This window comes from Balaenoptera ricei, chromosome 10, assembly GCF_028023285.1.
Source record: "Balaenoptera ricei isolate mBalRic1 chromosome 10, mBalRic1.hap2, whole genome shotgun sequence".
In the NCBI taxonomy this organism is placed as follows: domain Eukaryota; kingdom Metazoa; phylum Chordata; class Mammalia; order Artiodactyla; family Balaenopteridae; genus Balaenoptera; species Balaenoptera ricei.
The window spans coordinates 75,873,234-75,892,616 of NC_082648.1; the positions used below are offsets into that span (position 1 = coordinate 75,873,234).

The following is a 19,383-nucleotide window of genomic DNA, read 5'->3' on the forward strand; positions in this document are numbered from 1 at the left end:
TGAAGAGATATAAGAATAATAAAGCAACCCTCTCCCCTACCTTAAGAAACAAAGTATACCCTTTTATGATCTATCTCCCTACCTTTCCCTCTTAAAGGATACCACCATCTTGAATATTGTGTCTATCATCCCAATCTATGTCCCTTTACTTTTATCACATAGGTAGACATCCCTAAACAGCAGTATTGCTTTTGTGTGTATTTGAGCTTCACATAAAATAGTATTAGATCTCTTTAGTATTTTCTGTTAACCAACATTGTTGGATTTGTCTGTGGTGTTGCAGGTAAGTCTACTTCACTTATTTTCCCTGCCAAATAGTATTCCATTGATTGGGTATTCCACAATTTATGTGTCCTTTGTACTGTTAATTAGCATTGAATCCCACAGTAAGCATTCTTATAAATGTCTCCTGTACACAGGTAGGTGAGTTCCCCTAACGTGTCATAGTTGAGTTATAGTTTTACCAGATACTGTCCCAAATGGTAGAATCAACTTACTCTTCCATGAGCAGAAGAAAATCCCCCCTTTTTCTACAAGGTCAAAAATATTTGATTGTCAGGCATTTTAAATTTTAACAAAATTATGGGCAGGAAATGGTATCCCGTGGTTTTAATTTCATTGTTTGTTTCCTTGATTACTGGTAACTTGAGCATATTTTATGTGTATATTGATCATTCTTCTGCAAATTACCTATTTAAGTCCTCTGTCCACTTTTTAGTTGGTCTACTTCTTTTTTCTAATTTATATTTAAGAGTTCCTTCTATAGAGAGAAATGCAAATCAAAACAACAATGAGGTACCACCTCACGCCAATTAGAATGGCCATCATTTAAAAGTCTACAAATAACAAATGCTGGAGAGGATGTGGAGGAAAGGAAACCCTGTTACACTGTTGCTGGGAAAGTAAGTTGGTGTAACCACTGTAGAAAACAGTATGAAGTTTCCTCAGAAAACTAAGAATAGAACTACATATGATCCAGCAATCCCACTCCTGGGCATATATCCAGACAAAACTATAATTCAAAAAGACACATACATCCCTATGTTCTCAAAACAGCACTATTCACAACAGCCAAGACACGGAAGCAACCTATATGTCCTTCGACAGATGAATGGATAAATAAGATGTGGTACATATATACAATGGAATACTACTAATCCATAAAAAAGAATGCCGTGTGCGGCAACATGGATGCAACCAGAGATTATCATACTAAGTAAAGTAAGTCAGAAAGAGAAATACCATATGATATCACATATATGTGGAATCTAAAATATGACACAAATGAACCTATCTATGAAACAGAAACAGAATCAGGGATATAGAGAATAGACTGGTGGTTGCCAAGGGGGGAGGGGGGTGGGGGAGGGATGGAGTGGGAGTTTGGGATTAGCAGATGCAAACTTATATAGAAAATGGATAAGCAACAAGGTCCTACTGTAGAGCACAGAGAACTATATTCAATGTCCTGTGATAAACCATAATGGAAAAGAATATGAAAAAGAATGTATGTGTGTGTGTATATATATATATATATATATATATATATATATATATATATATATATGCATACATATATATATATATATATAACTGAATCACTTTGCTATATGGCAGAAATTAACACAACATTGTAATTCAACTATACTTCAATAAAAATTTTAAAAAGTTCCTTATATATTATGGATACCAATACTTTGTTTATATGTGTAATACATCCCCTACTCTGTGGATTGTGTTCACTTTTATTTTATGGGATTTTTTACAGAAGTTTTTTGTTTTAAATGTAGTCAAATTTATTAAACTTTTTCTTTTATGATTTGTACATTTTATATTTTGCTTAAGCAATCCTTGCCTACCCAGAATACATAAATATATTCTTCTGTTTTCTTTTAGAAGTTTTGAAGTATGGGGTTTCACACTTAAGCCTTTAACCCATCTGGTATTGATTTCATTTGTGGTTAAAAGTAAGAACATAATATTTTTTTTTTCATATAGCTAGCTGTCCCAGCAACATTTATTGAACAGTTGACTTAGTGACAAACCCATCTTCATGGGTCTACAAAATCAGGCCTTTCATAGACCAACCATCTGCACTTGTGTGGGTCTGCTTATGTGCTCCCCATTGTGGACTCTTTGTCTCTCTGTGTAACAATATCACACTTAGACCTTAACGAGTCCCCAACCTTCAAATTTCTTCAAAATTGTCCTGTCTGTTTTGGGCCCTTTGCTCTTCCATGTATGCCATAAAATCAACTTTTTAGGTTTCATGAAAAATCTTAATAGGATGTTTATTGGAATTGCCTTGAATTTGTAGATTTATTCAGGTAGAACTAATGTCTTTATGACACTGAGCTTCCCTAACTACAAACATAATATTCCAAAACACATGGAACATTTAATAAATTTCAACTTATCCTCTCGTGGAGGCCACTCTAATATTTTCTGTATCTTTTCAATTTTAGTATACGTGCTGCAAAAGCAAATACACCACCACCATTTTAGTATCATTATAATGTACATGGAGAGCCAACCAAACCAACAAGCCAAATGTTGTCCTCAAATAACTATCCTCATTATTTTTATGAAACACAAAATTATCACAGAGTCAGGATTATTTAGAATAAATTTCTGAAAAATTATTTCCTGGGCTTGCTGACTCTCTAAGATAAATAATGCCATTCTTTGACCTTTTTTACAGGCCTATTTTCTGTTCCTCAAAACTCTTCAAGTGCCAAGTTCAGGAGAAGTGAGCTGTGTGTTAAAAGTCATGAGATAATTTTTTTTTTTAATTGCACATACACAGTAACTCATGCTTTGCTCACTTGAATAAGACTAGCTTCTTTACTGTGTTTTAATACTATGAAGAGGCAATTTTAAGGCAGGAATTTATCCAATCATTTAACAAAGCTACATTCAGAAAACTGGCAAGCTTTTCCGAACATCTTTTAGAGGGCAAATATTATATTTATTTATGTTCTATTCACCATCTAGCATAATGTGAACATTCTAGTACGATTAATGATAACTGTGATTATAACAGTAATGTATATTCACAGCTGGGTATTGAGAACCACTCTTCTATTTATTGTTCATTATATCATTCAAAAGACAGAGAGTGAAAGCTTTCTATGTGATCTCAGTATACACAGTGCACTTTATGTAAGTTGACTTTAATTTGCATTTGCAAAATAATGAAGCCTTTCCTCATCTTCCCCAAATAGATGCAATTTGCCTGTTCTAAATCTCTAGAAAAATTCAATTTTGTTTCTTAAAGGTAATTATCAATTTTCCCTGCATTTCTGCTGTTTGTGATACTGTATAATTATCCATGCTATCATATAATATGGCGCTATATTAATGGGGCATCAAGTCACACAGACTTGGGTTTAATCTTGTCTCTTCTGTGTACTGACTGTATGACCTTGGACAAATTACTTGGCTTCTCTAAGTTAGTTTCCTCACCTGTAAAATGAAGAAAATAACCCTGGGCTACATTATAAGGCTGCTGTGAGAATATAGGTAAAGAGTTTAATCTATAGTTTGTGATCAGTTATCTATCATTATCAATATTATCATATTGTGTCCTCCCCCCAACTCCACTAAAATCTAAATTGCACCTTTCTAGAAGGCAGAAGCCATAGCTCACCTTCTTTCAGATAGTTGACAATACGGTGAGTGCCTCCTATGTGTAAGGCACACATAAAGTAATTAATAAAATTTGTTGAATTAAAGATATTTTTCTATCCATTATATTCAAACTAAAAAAAATTCTTCTATGTCTGGTTTCTCAAATTAGTTAATAGGCTACTTAAGGGCAGGTGGAAGTTCAAAAAATAAATGAACAAGCCATACTAAATAAAGTAGTAAATGGATAAGCATATGCTGAATATACATTTAAAATGAAAATCACTGTTCAGCAAGTCCAAAACAAAATATTAAGACATTTTCAGATATAGTTAAAAAGGAAAAAAAGTTTCCATTTTCAGGCAGCTGCCTGAGAAATGTACATAATACTTTTTTAAAACACTTAGTAGACAAAGGTCCAACATCTTTTTAAAAATTCTGGTCCCATCATTTAATGGGTGAAAAATGATTTCCTAATAATAATACAGGAAGCCAATCTAACATCAAGCATTTAAATCTATGAATCTCATCTGAAATATTTAACCCCTTGATAAAGATTATATAACTGGACATAGTTGAAAAATTATGGCATAAAATCTTCACGACAAAGAGCTTATGAGTAGAAAATCAGTAACAAATACTTCATTATAAATAAAAGGCCATGATAACAATATTACTGTTTGATAGACATACTATATTTTTCTTTCCTACATTTTTGTGTATAGAAAGGTATGGGTGTTTTGCTCCTTTCTAATTTTGCTGGTGGAAGAAACTCAGAAACCAAAGGATAACAACAATCACTGGTAACTAACAAGGACCTACTGTATAGCACAGAGAACTCTACTCAATATATTTTTAATAACCTGTAAGGGAAAAGAATCTGAAAAAAAAAAAAAGTATATATATATACACATATATATATATATATATATATATATATATATATAAAACTGAAACTAACACAACATTATAAATCAACTATACTTCAATTAAAAAATTAATTTTAAAATGACTGTCTTTATAAAGAAAGATTTTCCTTTCTTTTTTTTTTTTTTAACTAATTATTATGGGGAAAATGGTCCAGGAGAATTAATATTCAAATGCTACCATAAAGTTCAAAAATATTTTTCACAGATGTCATGAGTCAAAGAGAATATGAACTACATTCTATAACTTTATTACAAGTGTGGTTAAGAATCATGAAAATTTATCTACACTAAACACATACCCAGAGGAATAAGCAGGAAGTTCTTAAAAAAGGAAGCCGTTGACACCATTAATGCACGTCTGCTACTTACAGCCATTAAATGCAACCAGTTTTATCTGCTTTATATTTCAGTCGCCGTATTTACCAAATAACCAGCATTATTCAAGCAAACAGTCTTCTAATTACCACTCCTGATGAATGAGATGAGGTTCCTGGTGATCATCTATCTGTCATGATCATTACCGTATTTAGTATGAAGCTGCAGTTCGGGGATCATCCTGTGGGCCCTCACGGCTTGATCAATCAGTTAAAGGTTCCCAGATCTGTATTTCTGCCTGGATGCTCCATGCCCAAGACCTGTCTCTGTCCTGTCTTGGTAAACAGTGCCATTATCTACTCAGGGGCTTCAAATGTGGGAGCTGTTCTAGAGTCTTCCCTCTCCTATGTCTAATCAGTAAACAGAACCTTTAACTCTTTCTCTTCAAGATCTCACGGCTCAGGCTCCTCTTCTTCATTTCCCCCTATGTTACTGCTCAAGATCAAGCACCCCCCCCACTCCATATCTAGATTACGACTGCACTTGCCTCCTAATTTTCATGCCTCCCAGCCTCACCTCCCTCTAACCCCTCCTTTATCACGTCTCTAGAGTAACTGTCCTAAAACTCAAATTTGCTCTTGTCATGGTTCCCTGAATTCACCATCCCCTCTTAAGCCTTGTCACCTATACAAATGCTGAACTCTGTCCTTGTTCTCCATAATGGTAGGCAAATTCTTAAAGAAACAGCTCAAGTTTCAACCATTTCCAGGAAGTTATCTCTGATTACGTTTTCTGTCCCCCACCCAAATTTTCTAGCACTCACACACATGCGCATATGTGTGTACACACACACACACACACACACACACACAGTCCTTATTTAACCACTCCACTGATGTACTCCCATAGCAACTTAGGCATTTATCACTATTATTGGACTCTTTCATCTGTGCATTCTCATTGCTTGGTATATAATAGATGCACAGCAAATGTATTCAGTAAAAGAAAGAATAATCTATTCTAGCTGTCTCTTTGCTCACCCTGCCCCCTCCACTCACTGTTCAACTCACTTCATACTGGCTCGCACCTGTATTAGTCCATTGAAAAAGCTCTCCAAAAGGTAACCAAAAATTTCTGCTAAATTGATTATTATAAAAATCCTTCTCTTGGCTTTCAGCAATGTTGACATTCCCATCTTCTTTAAACACTCCTCTCTTGGCTGTCCTGACACCACATTCTCCTGCCCATGCCTGGGCTCCAGCCCTCTTTTCAGTCCCTAGAGCATACCAAGGTCCCTGCAAGCCAGTCTTTGCATACACAGTTCCCTCAGCCTAGGACACTCCAGTACTCCTAATCTTCTCACACCAACTCTTACTGAAGCTTTAGATCAGCACTTCTCAAACTTTAATGAACACGTAAATCACCTGGGGATCTTATTAAAATGCAGCGTCTGATGCAGTAGCTCTGGGGTGGGACCCAAGACTCTGCATTTCTAAGAAGCTCCCAGGTGATGCTCAAACAAACCATGGACCACATTTTGAATAGCAAGGTTTTATATCTCAGCTTAAAACAACTTTTTCAGGGAAACTTTCTCTGATTTTGCCTCACCTATACTCCTGACTTAGTCAAATGCCCACAATTCATACTGTCACTGTACTATGTAACTTTCCATGATAGCTTTTGCTTATCATTATAACCCACATTCATCCTCCTCCCTCTCAACCCCCTACTCCTATCTAGTGCCTGGCATGTTCATCTTTGAGAAATGAATGAACAATGTCTACTGAGTCAGCCCCTAACTTAGGCTGAGTCACTTCCCTTCATGATGCTGCACACCAAAGCTTCACTGCCCTGAGCTCAGCTCCTGCAGAAATACAGCTCATCTGTGGTTAGTACTCTGAAAGATTTTCTATTCCTGCCAAGATTCACTCATTTGGGGTCTGCAGAGCTATGGCAGGAGAGTAATTAATTCCATATGTACTCGTTTTGCTACTCTTAACAAGCTGGTTGGCCACAGTCTCCACATACAGTCTACTAGTACTCCAGATTTTCTTGTGCCAGGTATATAAGCAGCAGAGGACAAAAAGCAAATCCTAGTTAATGTGGTCAGATCCAAATCTCCCACCCTGCTGTGAGGACTGGCACCAGGAAGGGTAGAGGCAGGAGGAAAAGACAAAAACTTTCAGTACATTCTGATTTTTTTCCATTCAAAATTCATTGTTTAGCTTCTCATAAAATTCATTTTTCTCTTACATTTAGGAAAATAATTTTGACTAAAAATACTGTAGGAAAAATTATATAAGTTAATGGCTGGATACAACAGCTAGAACATTTGCATGAAATAAGTTGTGATGGGGAATATACTGGAAGAGCTTAATTGCATAAAACACGACAAGCAGAAGCAATGCCACTGCTGCCAAGAGAACTGCCTGGAAAAAGTGCCAAAGTAAAACTAAAAATAAACAAATAAAACATAATTTGAGATAAACCCCAGGAATGTCATTTCGCTTGACTAATAAATACATGAAAATAATCATAGCACATAGTAACAGAAATAACAAGATCCTAATGCTTGATTAAAATATTAACCATATAATACCTTAGGGAAAACTATTGCTCTCTAAATAAAAAGTTTCAAATACATTTCAGGGAAGAGATAATTTATTTTTAAATAGAAAAATTTTTTTCTCAATTCTGTTTCATAAACCTATCAGTAAACTCAATTTTAAAAATGGTGATATTTTAAAAAATATATTATTTGTTTAAAATTTTTCATGTCATTTAATTGTATATCAGAAAGAGGTTGTTTTCCCTGAGTTGGGAGGAAGAGGGTGAGACTCTGATAGATTAGTGCCCAAAATGTAAAACAGCCATAGTTTTATGGCATTTATAATTCATAGAACACATATAAACGATTTCTTGAAAAAGAACAAAGTTTTTAAATAGTGTTAACAGCTTGAATTTTTTTTCAGTAATTTTACTGTGTACTGAATTTTACAGAAAGTACACAGAATTTTCTAAAAGTACAAATCTGGGAGAGTGCATTTCTTAGTCAAATTCTTCAAAATTTCAACTGATTTTCCAAAGCACACAACTGTCTTCACTTTATCTTAAAATAATGCATTTCCAGTTCTGTTTAAAACAAGTAATTATTTATCAACAAGTAATTAAAATTTCATTAGATGATTAATTATTATCCCTAAAATGCGTTGTTTCTGAATTTAGAATAACATTTACTCTGGTACTTTGCCTGATGCTAGATGTTATTTAAAATGAATTTAGTTTACACAATATCAACCTTAGAGAATGGACAAAATGGGACACAGATTCATTCAACTGAACATGTAGCTTCAAACAGAAGAATTTTCCAAGTGAATTACAAACTGTCTTTTAAAGTTTCACCTATGGGAACAAGGTGTACTATTACTGTAACACTGTAATTATGGATTTGGGCATGCTTTCAAGCCTAGCCCGTAAGATTTCCAGCCCAATAAACAGAATATTTACCAAGAAAACATAGCTCTGCTTAAAAATAAAAGTCAATGGAAAATAGGATTCACTTCATAAAATTCACACTGTAACCAAATCTGATGGAAACTGACTATCACCTATTCCACAAAGGAAATAATATCTGCACATACCAGAACGAATAGCAATAACACCACCAAAGAAACCTTATGCACACAAAATTCTTGCCACAAAGAATACTCTTTCTTAAAAAAAAAAAAAAAAAAAAAAGAACAAACAAAAAAATGAAAATAAGTGACAGGGTGAGATTGGGGACCTGGGAAGAGCAGTAAAAGAAAAGTAACTACAAAGCCCTACCAAGGAGGTAAAGCCCTACCAAGGAGGTAAAGCCCATGCTCACTTTTTGTCAACTGTCATAGTGATGTTCTATATAGCAATTCTTCTACTGACCCAGAATCAAATTCAGAATCATACACATGTACTTAGTTGTTGTTAAACATGGCATGGCTATATAATATTCCATCACTTGATATACTATAGTTTTATTTAACTAATACTCTCTTAAAGGATTTGACTTGTGTCCATTTGTTGTTATAAGTAATGCTGAAATAAACATCCTTGGATACAAGTCTTTTTCTGTACTTCTATTTCTTTAGGATGGTTTAGGATCTTTAAGATGATCACTCAGGATCCAGCAGGAAAACAGAAACCACAACAGTTATTTTAGCAGAGAGAATTTAATATAGGGAACTGGTTAAAAAGGTTTGGAAGTCTGCAAAGGCTAAAAGGGATCACAGAGGTGAGAAGAAATAGTAAATGCATGAAGCAACTAACTCTCTAGGGCTGAAGGAACAAAGGAAAGAAGTTGGTTTGTTAGAAACTTAGACACTTAGAGGCCCCTCACTGAGTTGAGATGGTTTGTTCATAGGAAGGAAGAGGAATGTTCATTAAAAAGACATTCTGAAAGGAAGAGGAAATGCCTGGCATTCCTTCCCCATCTCCCCTTCAACTTAAAACAAACAACATGTAACTCTTATGTGCTTCAGTAAACTAATCCAAACAAATACATGAAAAGTAAAGGAATTTTGCCACCATAAATGCTGAAACCCACCAAAATTCTGCAGTGATCTGGAAAGCAATTTAAAAAGAACATATGATATAAAAACTGGGCTTTACAGTGGCCATCACTATCTCAAGTAAAGGAAAAAGAAAACACGTAGGAATTAGGGGAAGAAAATTATACCAGAACATTCTTCAGTTGTAAAAGTCATTCCAAGTCAGTCTCAATTTTTAAATGACAGGGGTGGGTGGATTGGCTGGTTTGAAGCAGCAGAGTGTTCTGTATGCTCGAGGATGTATGATCGTGCACACAGTATGTTATCTTCTACTGATGCCTGACTGTTTCCGAAAGTAAAAGCAAGGAGACTGAAAGACACAGATGGAACTAGGCAAGAACCAGCACTGGGCATCAGCAGCCAGTTCACTCAGATTATGAGGATTTTAATCTCTCTGAAGTCCTAATAGAGTTTACATAACCTGACTTCATAAAGCACAAAGAACTGACTGAAAAATTCATCTCAGCAGACTTGCTGACCACTTCCACCAAACAGTTAGCTGTCAGGTGGCTAAATAAAGGAGCAAAGCCAACTAGCTTCACTGTATAAGCAGCACCCAATTACTCAAAACCAGATGGGTGTAATGTACAGAACAGCTGAAAGCGAAGCTCGCTATCTTCCAGGCAACCCTGACAGACCTGCCAATGGCATTTAGCTCCATAGTAAACCATCCTCCAGGTCAGCAGGAAGCTCATTATGGGCTGACAGTCCAGGAGACAAGCACTTTGCAGAATGCTCCCCTAGTAATTTCCTGTGTGAAAAGCTCACTGCTGTTCCTACATTCCTCAGGGTGCATTTCTTCTCATCTCTGAGGATGTTGCTCTTCCACAGGAAGAGGAAGGAACCAGTTGTTACTGGATGTGTGGGCTGAGGCTGTCGGGCATTTTCGGCACGCCTCAGTCTCAACTGTGGGAACTGGGGATGCGGCTTAGATTCCCAGGCCTGCGACAGTCTGGATGACTGCAGCAGTTTAGAAATGCAGTAGCTCAGGAAGTTGGAAGGCAGAAATAATACCTGGAACGTCAACACCTCCAGTTCCCAGAAAGGTGCTAATTTTCTAAAGGAAATTAAAAAACGTATTTACTCTGTTGGGCTCCCAAATAGCACGTTTTATAAAATCCTTTTGTAGAGTTCTCTCTCTCTTTACATTTCATAAAGAAAAGTTTAAGTCCTAAATCACTTTTGTCAACAGGTTATAAAGACCAGTTTCACTACATAAATTTTTAACTAGGACTATGCTTAAAAATTTACTTAGTATAAAATTTTTGGTAAAAGGAAACACTCATTAATGTAAGCTTTCTTTCTCGGTGACCTTGAAACTTAAAGGGAATGAAGCTCAAATTAGTAAGTCGTTAAGGATAGTTAAATCAAACATTTGGGACTTATGATTATTATGATTTTTATCAAAAAGTATATTTTATTTGGAGGAAAAAAGAAACCCTCTGACCCACACTATTACTCTCTTTTTACAGTGGTACTATCTTAGTAAATCAGCTTTAAAAAAAAAGCCACGTTCCTTTAACAGACTAAAAGTTTTAGTTGCTTGTTTTTTTTTTCTATGATCCCCCAAACACATTTTTTTTAAAGGTCAGCTATCACATTCACAACTGTTGGTCTTATAACATATAGGTCATGATGTACTTCTAAAGCAAGGATGCAACTAATTTGGAAATCGTCTCTTCCTCTCTAATGTTTTCTCTATCTCTAAAATAACTTGTATCTGAAAAAACCATAAATGTGTTTTCTATTCTAAAGGGTGAGAGATTTGTGGAAGTGTATTTTTGCTTATTTACTTCTGTTAGTTTTATCATGTATGTCTTACTTTTAAAATGCTTTGACAATTTAATTACTTTATTTCTTTCAATTTCAAAGGGTGATGTTTTAAAATTATTTCTCAGCCCTGATAAGAATTCATCTTTTACTCCTACTAAGCATCTTAACTTTCTGAGACACTGGATTAAAAAAAAAAAAATTACCGTATCTCACTTGACATATTCACTATCATTTGAAATTAAGACTAAATGTCTTTTAATAAAATGAGGATAAATTGTGGAAAGCACCTCTGTGTACAGTCCATAGGCGGATTTTACAAATGCCTATGTTCATTTTCTTTCAAACACTTAGAGTGGGAGCAGGAGAAAAATACCGAGGGCCACTGAACTGATGCCTAAAGATACCATAAACATGTCTGTTTCCTAAAGCTTAGCAAGCAACAACAAAGTTACAAACATATCTAGTTTCAGAAATCATATGCCCCGAATTTACAAATCAAATGCTACCTTATAAACTGTTGCAAAGTTTAAACACTTAAAAAAGAATTTCACCTACCTCCAAATTTAGAAGCTGTTTATATGTAAATGCAGGAATGTTAGCATACAGAAAAGCAGTGTAAGCAGGAGGTTTGCGCAACATGATGTTTATTGATTTTCCTGTAAAGGTAAATGAGGTATCTGGGGACAATACATCACATATTGCCATTTTACACTTTCAAGTTACAAATTTTAGTTTTGAACATTTAGGTTTGCATACACTGTGTTCTTTCAAGTAAGTCTTTCCAAATCTTTGCTTACATAAGCAGTTAGGAACTGGAATAGCTCTGAACTGGTTACGCAATGTTGTCTAGTAACCAGGACGAACTGTTGCCACAACAACCATGGAGATATCCTCTCTGTAGCTGTAAGTTTACTCTTTGTATGTCCTTTTATTTTATCAATATATCAATATCTTTCAGAGAGTATATATCATATGACAATCTCCATGAAAGTGGATAACTTTTTTCTTCCTAAAAATAGGCTGATGCGACAGCCTTTCCAAAAGGGAAACCAATAAACCTTGCTGAAAAATGCAAACCTAAAGGACACCTAGGAAGGACTATGTTTTACCACTGTGCTTCTCAAAGTCACAGAAACAGCACAGCATCTCTTGCTTTGATTCAGCTGATCACTTTCCTAATCCCAGAAAAGAAGATAGGAAAATCACAAATCTTTTTTTCTCTCAGCAACCCCTCTGGCAAAATGATGCTGAGCCAGGAGATAAGCTTGGCCAGCCTGAGATTACTCAGGGCTGCGCCTTACTACCCCTGGGGAAAGGAGACAGGGAATCCCACAGCGGACATCCAGTCCATCAGGAAATCCTCTTGGCTCCACCTTCAAAATACATCCAGAATCAGATCACTTAACACCACCTCCTCTGCTACCACCCTGGATCAAGCCACTTCTGCCTCCTGTCTCATGATTTCATTAGCTTCCGAACTGGTCTCTTTGCTCTCCTCCACCATCACCCCCAGCTGATTCTCAACACAGTAGCCAGAGTGAACCTGTTAAAACACTCATCAGATTATGCCCCTTTCTCTGCAGGAAACCCTCCAGTGGCTCCTCCTCACTCCCAATCTGGCCTTCCAGCACTGCTCCCATGGCCTGGAGTACCTCCCCAGATATTCATCTAACTTGTTCACGTCATTCCTTCAGTTCCTTCCACAAATGTCACCTTTCACATGACTCTTGTCCTGGCCATACTATCTAAATGCACCCTTCTTCCTACCTAACTTCGGTGCTATTTACACCTTTGCATTGTTTCTGTCTACTATACTATACGGTCTACTTTTTTTAAATCTGTGAATTGCTTGTCTCCTCCTCTAGAATATACAATGTAGGCTTCTCTGGGGCAGGTATTTTTTGTTACTCAAGAAGAATTGATTGAGAGCTAAAAATGTGTGTGAGTATGTATGCGCCCAGCATCCTACCACATCTGCTATCCATTGAGTTAGGCAACGCAGAGACTCCAGATTAGACGGCTGCACTTTCATTACCATGGTACGTATTGTATTTTCAATTACTTCTAAGGCATCTACTTATACCTTGCTTTCCCCACCTGGAATGTCTCTATCAAAATCCTACCCATCTTCGGTCAGGTCAAGAACTGGGCAAATGTTTTCTTCTAGAGAAGTCTTCTAGTTTCCTCTAGCCCATTCATGACCTTTTCTGAATCCTTCTGTTAACAACCTTTCATTTGACAATCATATACCCTTGGCATCTAGTATATTGAAACTGCCACTTACTTCTTACACTGTTATTTCTCTCTGGCTCGGCTGTAAGTTTCTTGAGGTGAGGCGGCCAGCTTGACATCCTGCCTTCAGTATATCATAGGATGCCTCCATGCAGTGTGGTATAAATATTTGACTGATGGAGCAAGAAAAGTCTGTAGACCTTGATTTTCTTCTGTGATATAACTGCAGATTCTCAGTTTATTGTGAATAATTAATTTAACCTGAAAACTGTCCCTAATTCTAAAGAAAGGCATCAATATTACATTCATACTCTACACAGCTGCCAGAGTGAAGGAAGGCAAGGACACTCTTTGAGTTCTCTGAGTCCAGTGTTTTGAGTCAATCAGAGTAATACTAGCAAGATCATCAATTTCATTGTGTTCATTTGTTGGACAAATAGTAATAAAATACATCAAAACCTAGGAATATAGTTTACCTAAAAATAACAATTTTAATAATCCTAGAGTATTTAAATAAATTCTGTTTAGTTAGTATTAAAAAACAAAACAAAACAAAAAACACCACTTTATATTAGGACACAGAAGAGAAATTACTGTCCTATTTGCCTTTGCGGGGAGAGGAGCTGAGGACGTAGCCGCACCCCATGTGCTGATGCTAAATGCCTTGTACAATTCTGATGACAAAACCTTGGTCTATTTCTAATAGAATAAATGAAAACAGTAAAAGACTCAATGGGACTCTTGAACTAAATAATCTTTAGAAGATCAGCAAATAACAAGAGACAACATAATTGGAACAAGATTCAGAAATTTGAGATCAACATTTTTAAACTATGTCTATGTGACAGCCAGTATATCCCTTTACAGAAACTTTTTTTTTTTTTTTTTTTTTTTACAACAAAGCTTTAAAAATGCAGATTGGGAACAGCTTATTTTGATCCTGAAATATTGTATCAAATTTCCTGCCTGGCATTAGAGACACAAGTGCAAGCCACAAAGATACCAACTGTTACACTGTATGCCATAATTCCTTCTCTGTTGTAAGAAGGCATCAGAGCATAGATATCAATACACTTAGATCTAGAAATCATCCTGAATGTAATATTAAATCAAGTCAAAACAGGAACAGAAGCCAACTATTTCTTACACCATAAAAAACCTGCTTTTATCCTACTAAGAAATTTCACAAATTAAGGTTTAAAGAGTAATCTTTTTACATCTCATCTTGATGACAATGAATTTCTAAAGAAACTTTCTTCCAGTCTGCAAAAACCAAACAAACAAATCCCCAAAATAAACAGTAACCACAATAACAAAAACCAAAACCACCTGTAAATACTGCTTTTTTTTTTTTTTGCTTCCAATACTTCTCTGTTTTTTCATTATAATTACATGCAAAGTTCACACCACAATAGTGCTTCATGCCAGAATAGAAACAAATCTCCTTTACATTTATGTTTGATTTGTTGTGCAGAAGCAAAAGAAAAGCAGCCAATACAGAGGAGATGACAGATTAAGAATTACCACTAGATTAATGGAAAGGCAAACAATTACCGTGATTGCGCTTTAGTTTTCTAACCACTTATCTACCAATGAGCTAAAAGAAAGACACATACATTGAAAATTTAAAGGAAAGCTCTTTAAAGATACTCTTTATAAAAATCTAAATGCTTCATGAATATCTGTCTTCAGAAAATGTGTTAGTAAAATAAATAAAATCAGGAGTCCTTATGTCTTGCCAGGAGGCAAGCAGCTATCTTCCAGATTGTAAAAAAATCTATCTAAGTGGGACATCATTAGCCTAATTCCAAACAAATTTATAGCAAACAAGTTTTTGTTTTCTTGTTTGTTTTATTTTTATGTAGCATCAAGCACACAACTCAAAGTAACAGTGGAGTCTTCCTTCTAATGCTTATGTGTGGGGCTGAACCATGGGAAATCACTGATACGTATTAGATCGTTTTTGCCTACAAAATGGCAATATCATATAATTCAGTCTAATAGTATCCCTTATGTGGGTAATAACTGTACTCTTCAGTCTTATTATTCTGCTTTGTAACACAACTGCAAATGTGTCACATGTTTATTATAAAAATTGTCTTCCCTGTAGAGAACAGACTTGTGGTTGCCAAGGGGGAGGGGGGGAATGGACTGAGAGTTTGGGGTTAGCAGATGCAAACTATTACATATAGAATGAATACACAACAAGGTCCTACTATATAGCACAGGGAACTATATTCAATATCCTGAGATAAACCATAGTGGAAAAGAATATGAAAAAGAATTATATATATGTATAACTGAATTACTTTGCTGTACAGCAGACATTAACACAACATTGTAAATCAACTATACTTCAATTAAAAAAAAAAAAAAAGAATTGTCTTTTTGTCCCACGTACCCTGTATTCCCGAGTTAGGGTCCTATAAAGTAGACACTTGACTTTGGCACGTCTACATTACCATCCAGGGACAGACACCCTGCTATTGCTTGCTAGGTGGTACTTATGCCCACCTCCATAGCACACTACTGAGAACACCTGGATTCCTCAGGTCATGAGGTTTTGCAAATTTCGAAGGGTACTGGCAGGGACAGTGAGTCTCAAAGCTCCGATCAAAGATTTTTGATGATCTCTGATATCTTCTAGGCCAGAAACACCCAATTTTAGTCTACCAACTACCTCACAAGAAGGCAGCACATCTCAAAAACCACCTATCTTTTGCTCCTCTCACTAGTGGGGCAAAAACCCAACTCACCAGAATTTGTAAATTTCAACAGTGAGACTTTTGAGTAATTCATTGAACGTAAGTATTGAGCACCTACTATAAGCTAAGCACTGTGGCAAGAATTTGATGTCTAGTTAATTTTTAATGTCATAAGTAAGTTATTAATGCAGCAATGTTTGTAGTGTTATTTTATAAACATGAACATTGTAAGAGACCAGACCACAGATCCACTTAAGGTCCTAGCTGTCACCAACAATTCTTGGACCTCTCTTTGACAATCAGCCCCTGGGTTGACCCTCCAGCTGATTTCCTGTCTCTGGAACTTCTCATGAGTGATCTAGGAGTCTTCTCTGCATGGATTAACACTGAAAAGACCCTGTAACAAGCAGACTACTTTCTGACACAGCATAGACTCAAGATAGACTAGTTCTCTGCAGAATTCCTCTACAATAAATACAATTCTTGAGATCTACTGGAGAGTTTGTAATGTCAAGTGTTTTTCTTGTTTGTTTTCTTTTTTGGCCACGTATTAATAATTTACCCAAAATATTTAACTATACTGACATCATCACAGTAGTGTCACCAAAGATCATGCCATTCCTCCCATTTGTTCTTTTTTTTTTTTTTAATTAATAAATTAATTAATTTGGCTGTGTTGGGTCTTCGTTGCTGCATGAGGGCTTTCTCTAGTTGTGGTGAGCAGGGGCTGCTCTTCATTGCGGTGCATGGGCTTCTCGTTGTGGTGGCTTCTCTTGTTGCGGAGCACGGGCTCTAGGCACGTGGGCTTCAGTAGTTGTGACATGCAGGCTCAGTAGTTGTGGCTCGCGGGCTCTAGAGTGCAGGCTCAGTAGTTGTGGCGCATGGGCTTAGTTGCTCCACAGCACGTGGGATCTTCCCGGACTAGGGCTCAAACCCGTGTCCCCTGCTTTGGCAGGCGGATTCTTTTTTTTTTTAGATTTTTTAAAGAAAATTTTATTTATGGCTGTGTTGGGTCTTCGTTTCTGTGCGAGGGCTTTTTGTTTCTGTGCGAGGGCTTTTTCTAGTTGTGGCAAGCGGGGGCCACTCTTCATAGCGGTGCGCGGGCCTCTCACTATCGTGGCCTCTCTTGTTGTGGAGCACAGGCTCCAGACACGCAGGCTCAGTAATTGTGGCTCACGGGCCCAGTTGCTCCGTGGCATGTGGGATCTTCCCAGACCAGGGCTCGAACCCGTGTCCCCTGCATTGGCAGGCAGATTCTCAACCACTGCGCCACCAGGGAAGCCCGGCAGGCGGATTCTTAACCACTGCACCACCAGGGAAGTCCCCCCATTCGTTCTTATTACTAGTTTTGCCCTGACTAGCAGAATTGATGGCAGAAGTAATCTGCTTTGCAAAGATTAAGCAGACTCAAATTGAAATGCTAAAACTCTCAATTTTTGAAGTCTTTGGATACATTTAGTAAGTAAATTATATGTATGCAATTTTTTAAAACAAAATTGCAAGTGTTAGAAATACTTCTTAATTTCTGGATTATCCATCAAGAGAGACGAACAAAGGGAAATGATTGCTTTTCTTACACCTTCTAAGGAGACTAGACGTAAGTTTAGCCTCTGAAAGGCAATTACCAAAGAAGGAAATCTGTTCTGTGACAGCAAGTGAAATGTCACATGGGTGGCACCTTAGGAGATGAGACGGTATGGATTCTACTGAGCTCAAGGTCCTCAAATTGAAGCTTTTCTGGAAATTGGTACTGCACCCCCTTGTGGCTATTTAGACACATTGTAAATATGACTTCCGTACAAGGTTCTTTCTATGCTAAGATGTTAGGCTATTTAGCCCATTTTTTTTCTTCTCTCCCACACACTTTTTAAGGAAAATGAATTGTGCCAAACAATTAAATACCATTTAAATGCCAAAGAAAACTTACTGTGGTAGAATCAAAAGAAAGGATGTCCACAACAGGGGGAGTAGAGGTCTGCAAATCGATTACATCAAGCTTTGGATTAATCTGTATATATACATTAAAAAAAGCTAATATTAGATTTTTATACCATAGGAAAGTGGATGCCATTTCTAATAATCTAGAGGGTATTTCCTAATATATTCTAAAATTAAAATATTCATATATTAGCATGGATACAAAAATTTTAAATAAAATATTAGCCTATTAAATCTAACAATATATAAGAAAAGATCATTGTGAGCAAGTTGAATTTATCCCAGGAATAAAAAGTTGCTTTTACATTAGAAAATCAATGGGATTCACCTATAAAGGGATTTTAAAAATAAAATAAAATGACCCACCTCAGAAGATGCAGAAAAAAATCCTAGCCAGTTCAGTAAGACAAGAAAAGGAAATAAAAGCATTAAGATGTAAGAATTAGAACAGAAGAAATAAAAATTGTCATTCATATATAATTATCTATAAAGAAATCCCAAAAGAATCTACTGCTGAATCATTAAAACTAAGAGAGTTTACTAGATCCAAAATTGATATACAAAATCAATTACCTGTCTGTACTTCAGCACACAGAAAATGTAAATTTTAAAAAATCATAATTTACAATACCATAGAAATTTTTAAATACATCAGGAAAAAAGCCCAAAAATGCATATGACCTTTACAGAAAAAAAATAATAAAACTCACTAAATAGATCCCTGCCTAATACTACACACAAAGATGGACAGCAGATAAATTATAAACCTAAATGGTATGTTAAAACTATAAAGTTAGTAGAAGTAAATATGTAAGAATATCTTTCTGGGGGGCTTCCCTGGTGGCGGAGTGGTTGGGAATCTGCCTGCCAATGCAGGGTACACAGGTTCGAGCCCTGGTCTGGGAAGATCCCACATGCCACGGAGCAACTAGGTCCATGAGCCACAACTACTGAGCCTGCGCATCTGGAGCCTGTGCCCCGCAACAAGAGATGCCACGATAGTGAGAGGCCCACGCACCGTGATGAGGAGTGGCCCCCGCTTGCCGCAACTAGAGAAAGTCCTTGCACAGAAACGAAGACCCAACACAGCCAAAAATAAATAAATTAAAAAAAAAAAAAAAAAAGAATATCTTTCTGACCCAGGGTAGAGAAGAACATCTTAAAAGCTGCAAAAGTAAAACCATCAGGCAAAAAATAAATATATTAAAAAAAAATTGATCCATCTGTTTACCCCAAAATTAAGGATTTCTGTTTAACAATGGTTACCACAAAGTTAACAAT

At 36.3% G+C, this 19,383-nt stretch overlaps 1 protein-coding gene and 1 non-coding gene across 8 annotated transcripts in view; both read right to left on the bottom strand.

Moving 5' to 3' along the window:
• Positions 1 to 19,383, bottom strand: part of POC1B (POC1 centriolar protein B) — a 146,771-nt gene that overhangs the window by 61,269 nt on the left and 66,119 nt on the right. For 3 of the 7 annotated variants that reach the window (XM_059936649.1, XM_059936651.1, XM_059936647.1), the window contains exon 10: positions 18,092 to 18,172. The exons of 1 other annotated variant lie outside the window; for it this stretch is intronic. In XM_059936649.1, the coding sequence (XP_059792632.1) occupies positions 18,092 to 18,172 (81 nt within the window). Of the gene's footprint in view, positions 1 to 11,842; positions 11,884 to 18,091; positions 18,173 to 18,468; positions 18,492 to 19,383 lie in introns of those variants that run through there. 3 more of the 7 variants (XR_009505427.1, XR_009505426.1, XM_059936652.1) reach the window with 2 other exon arrangements.
• On the bottom strand, positions 2,384 to 2,485 carry LOC132373823 (U6 spliceosomal RNA). Its single transcript, XR_009505487.1, has one exon. It is a non-coding gene; the product is annotated as a U6 spliceosomal RNA (small nuclear RNA).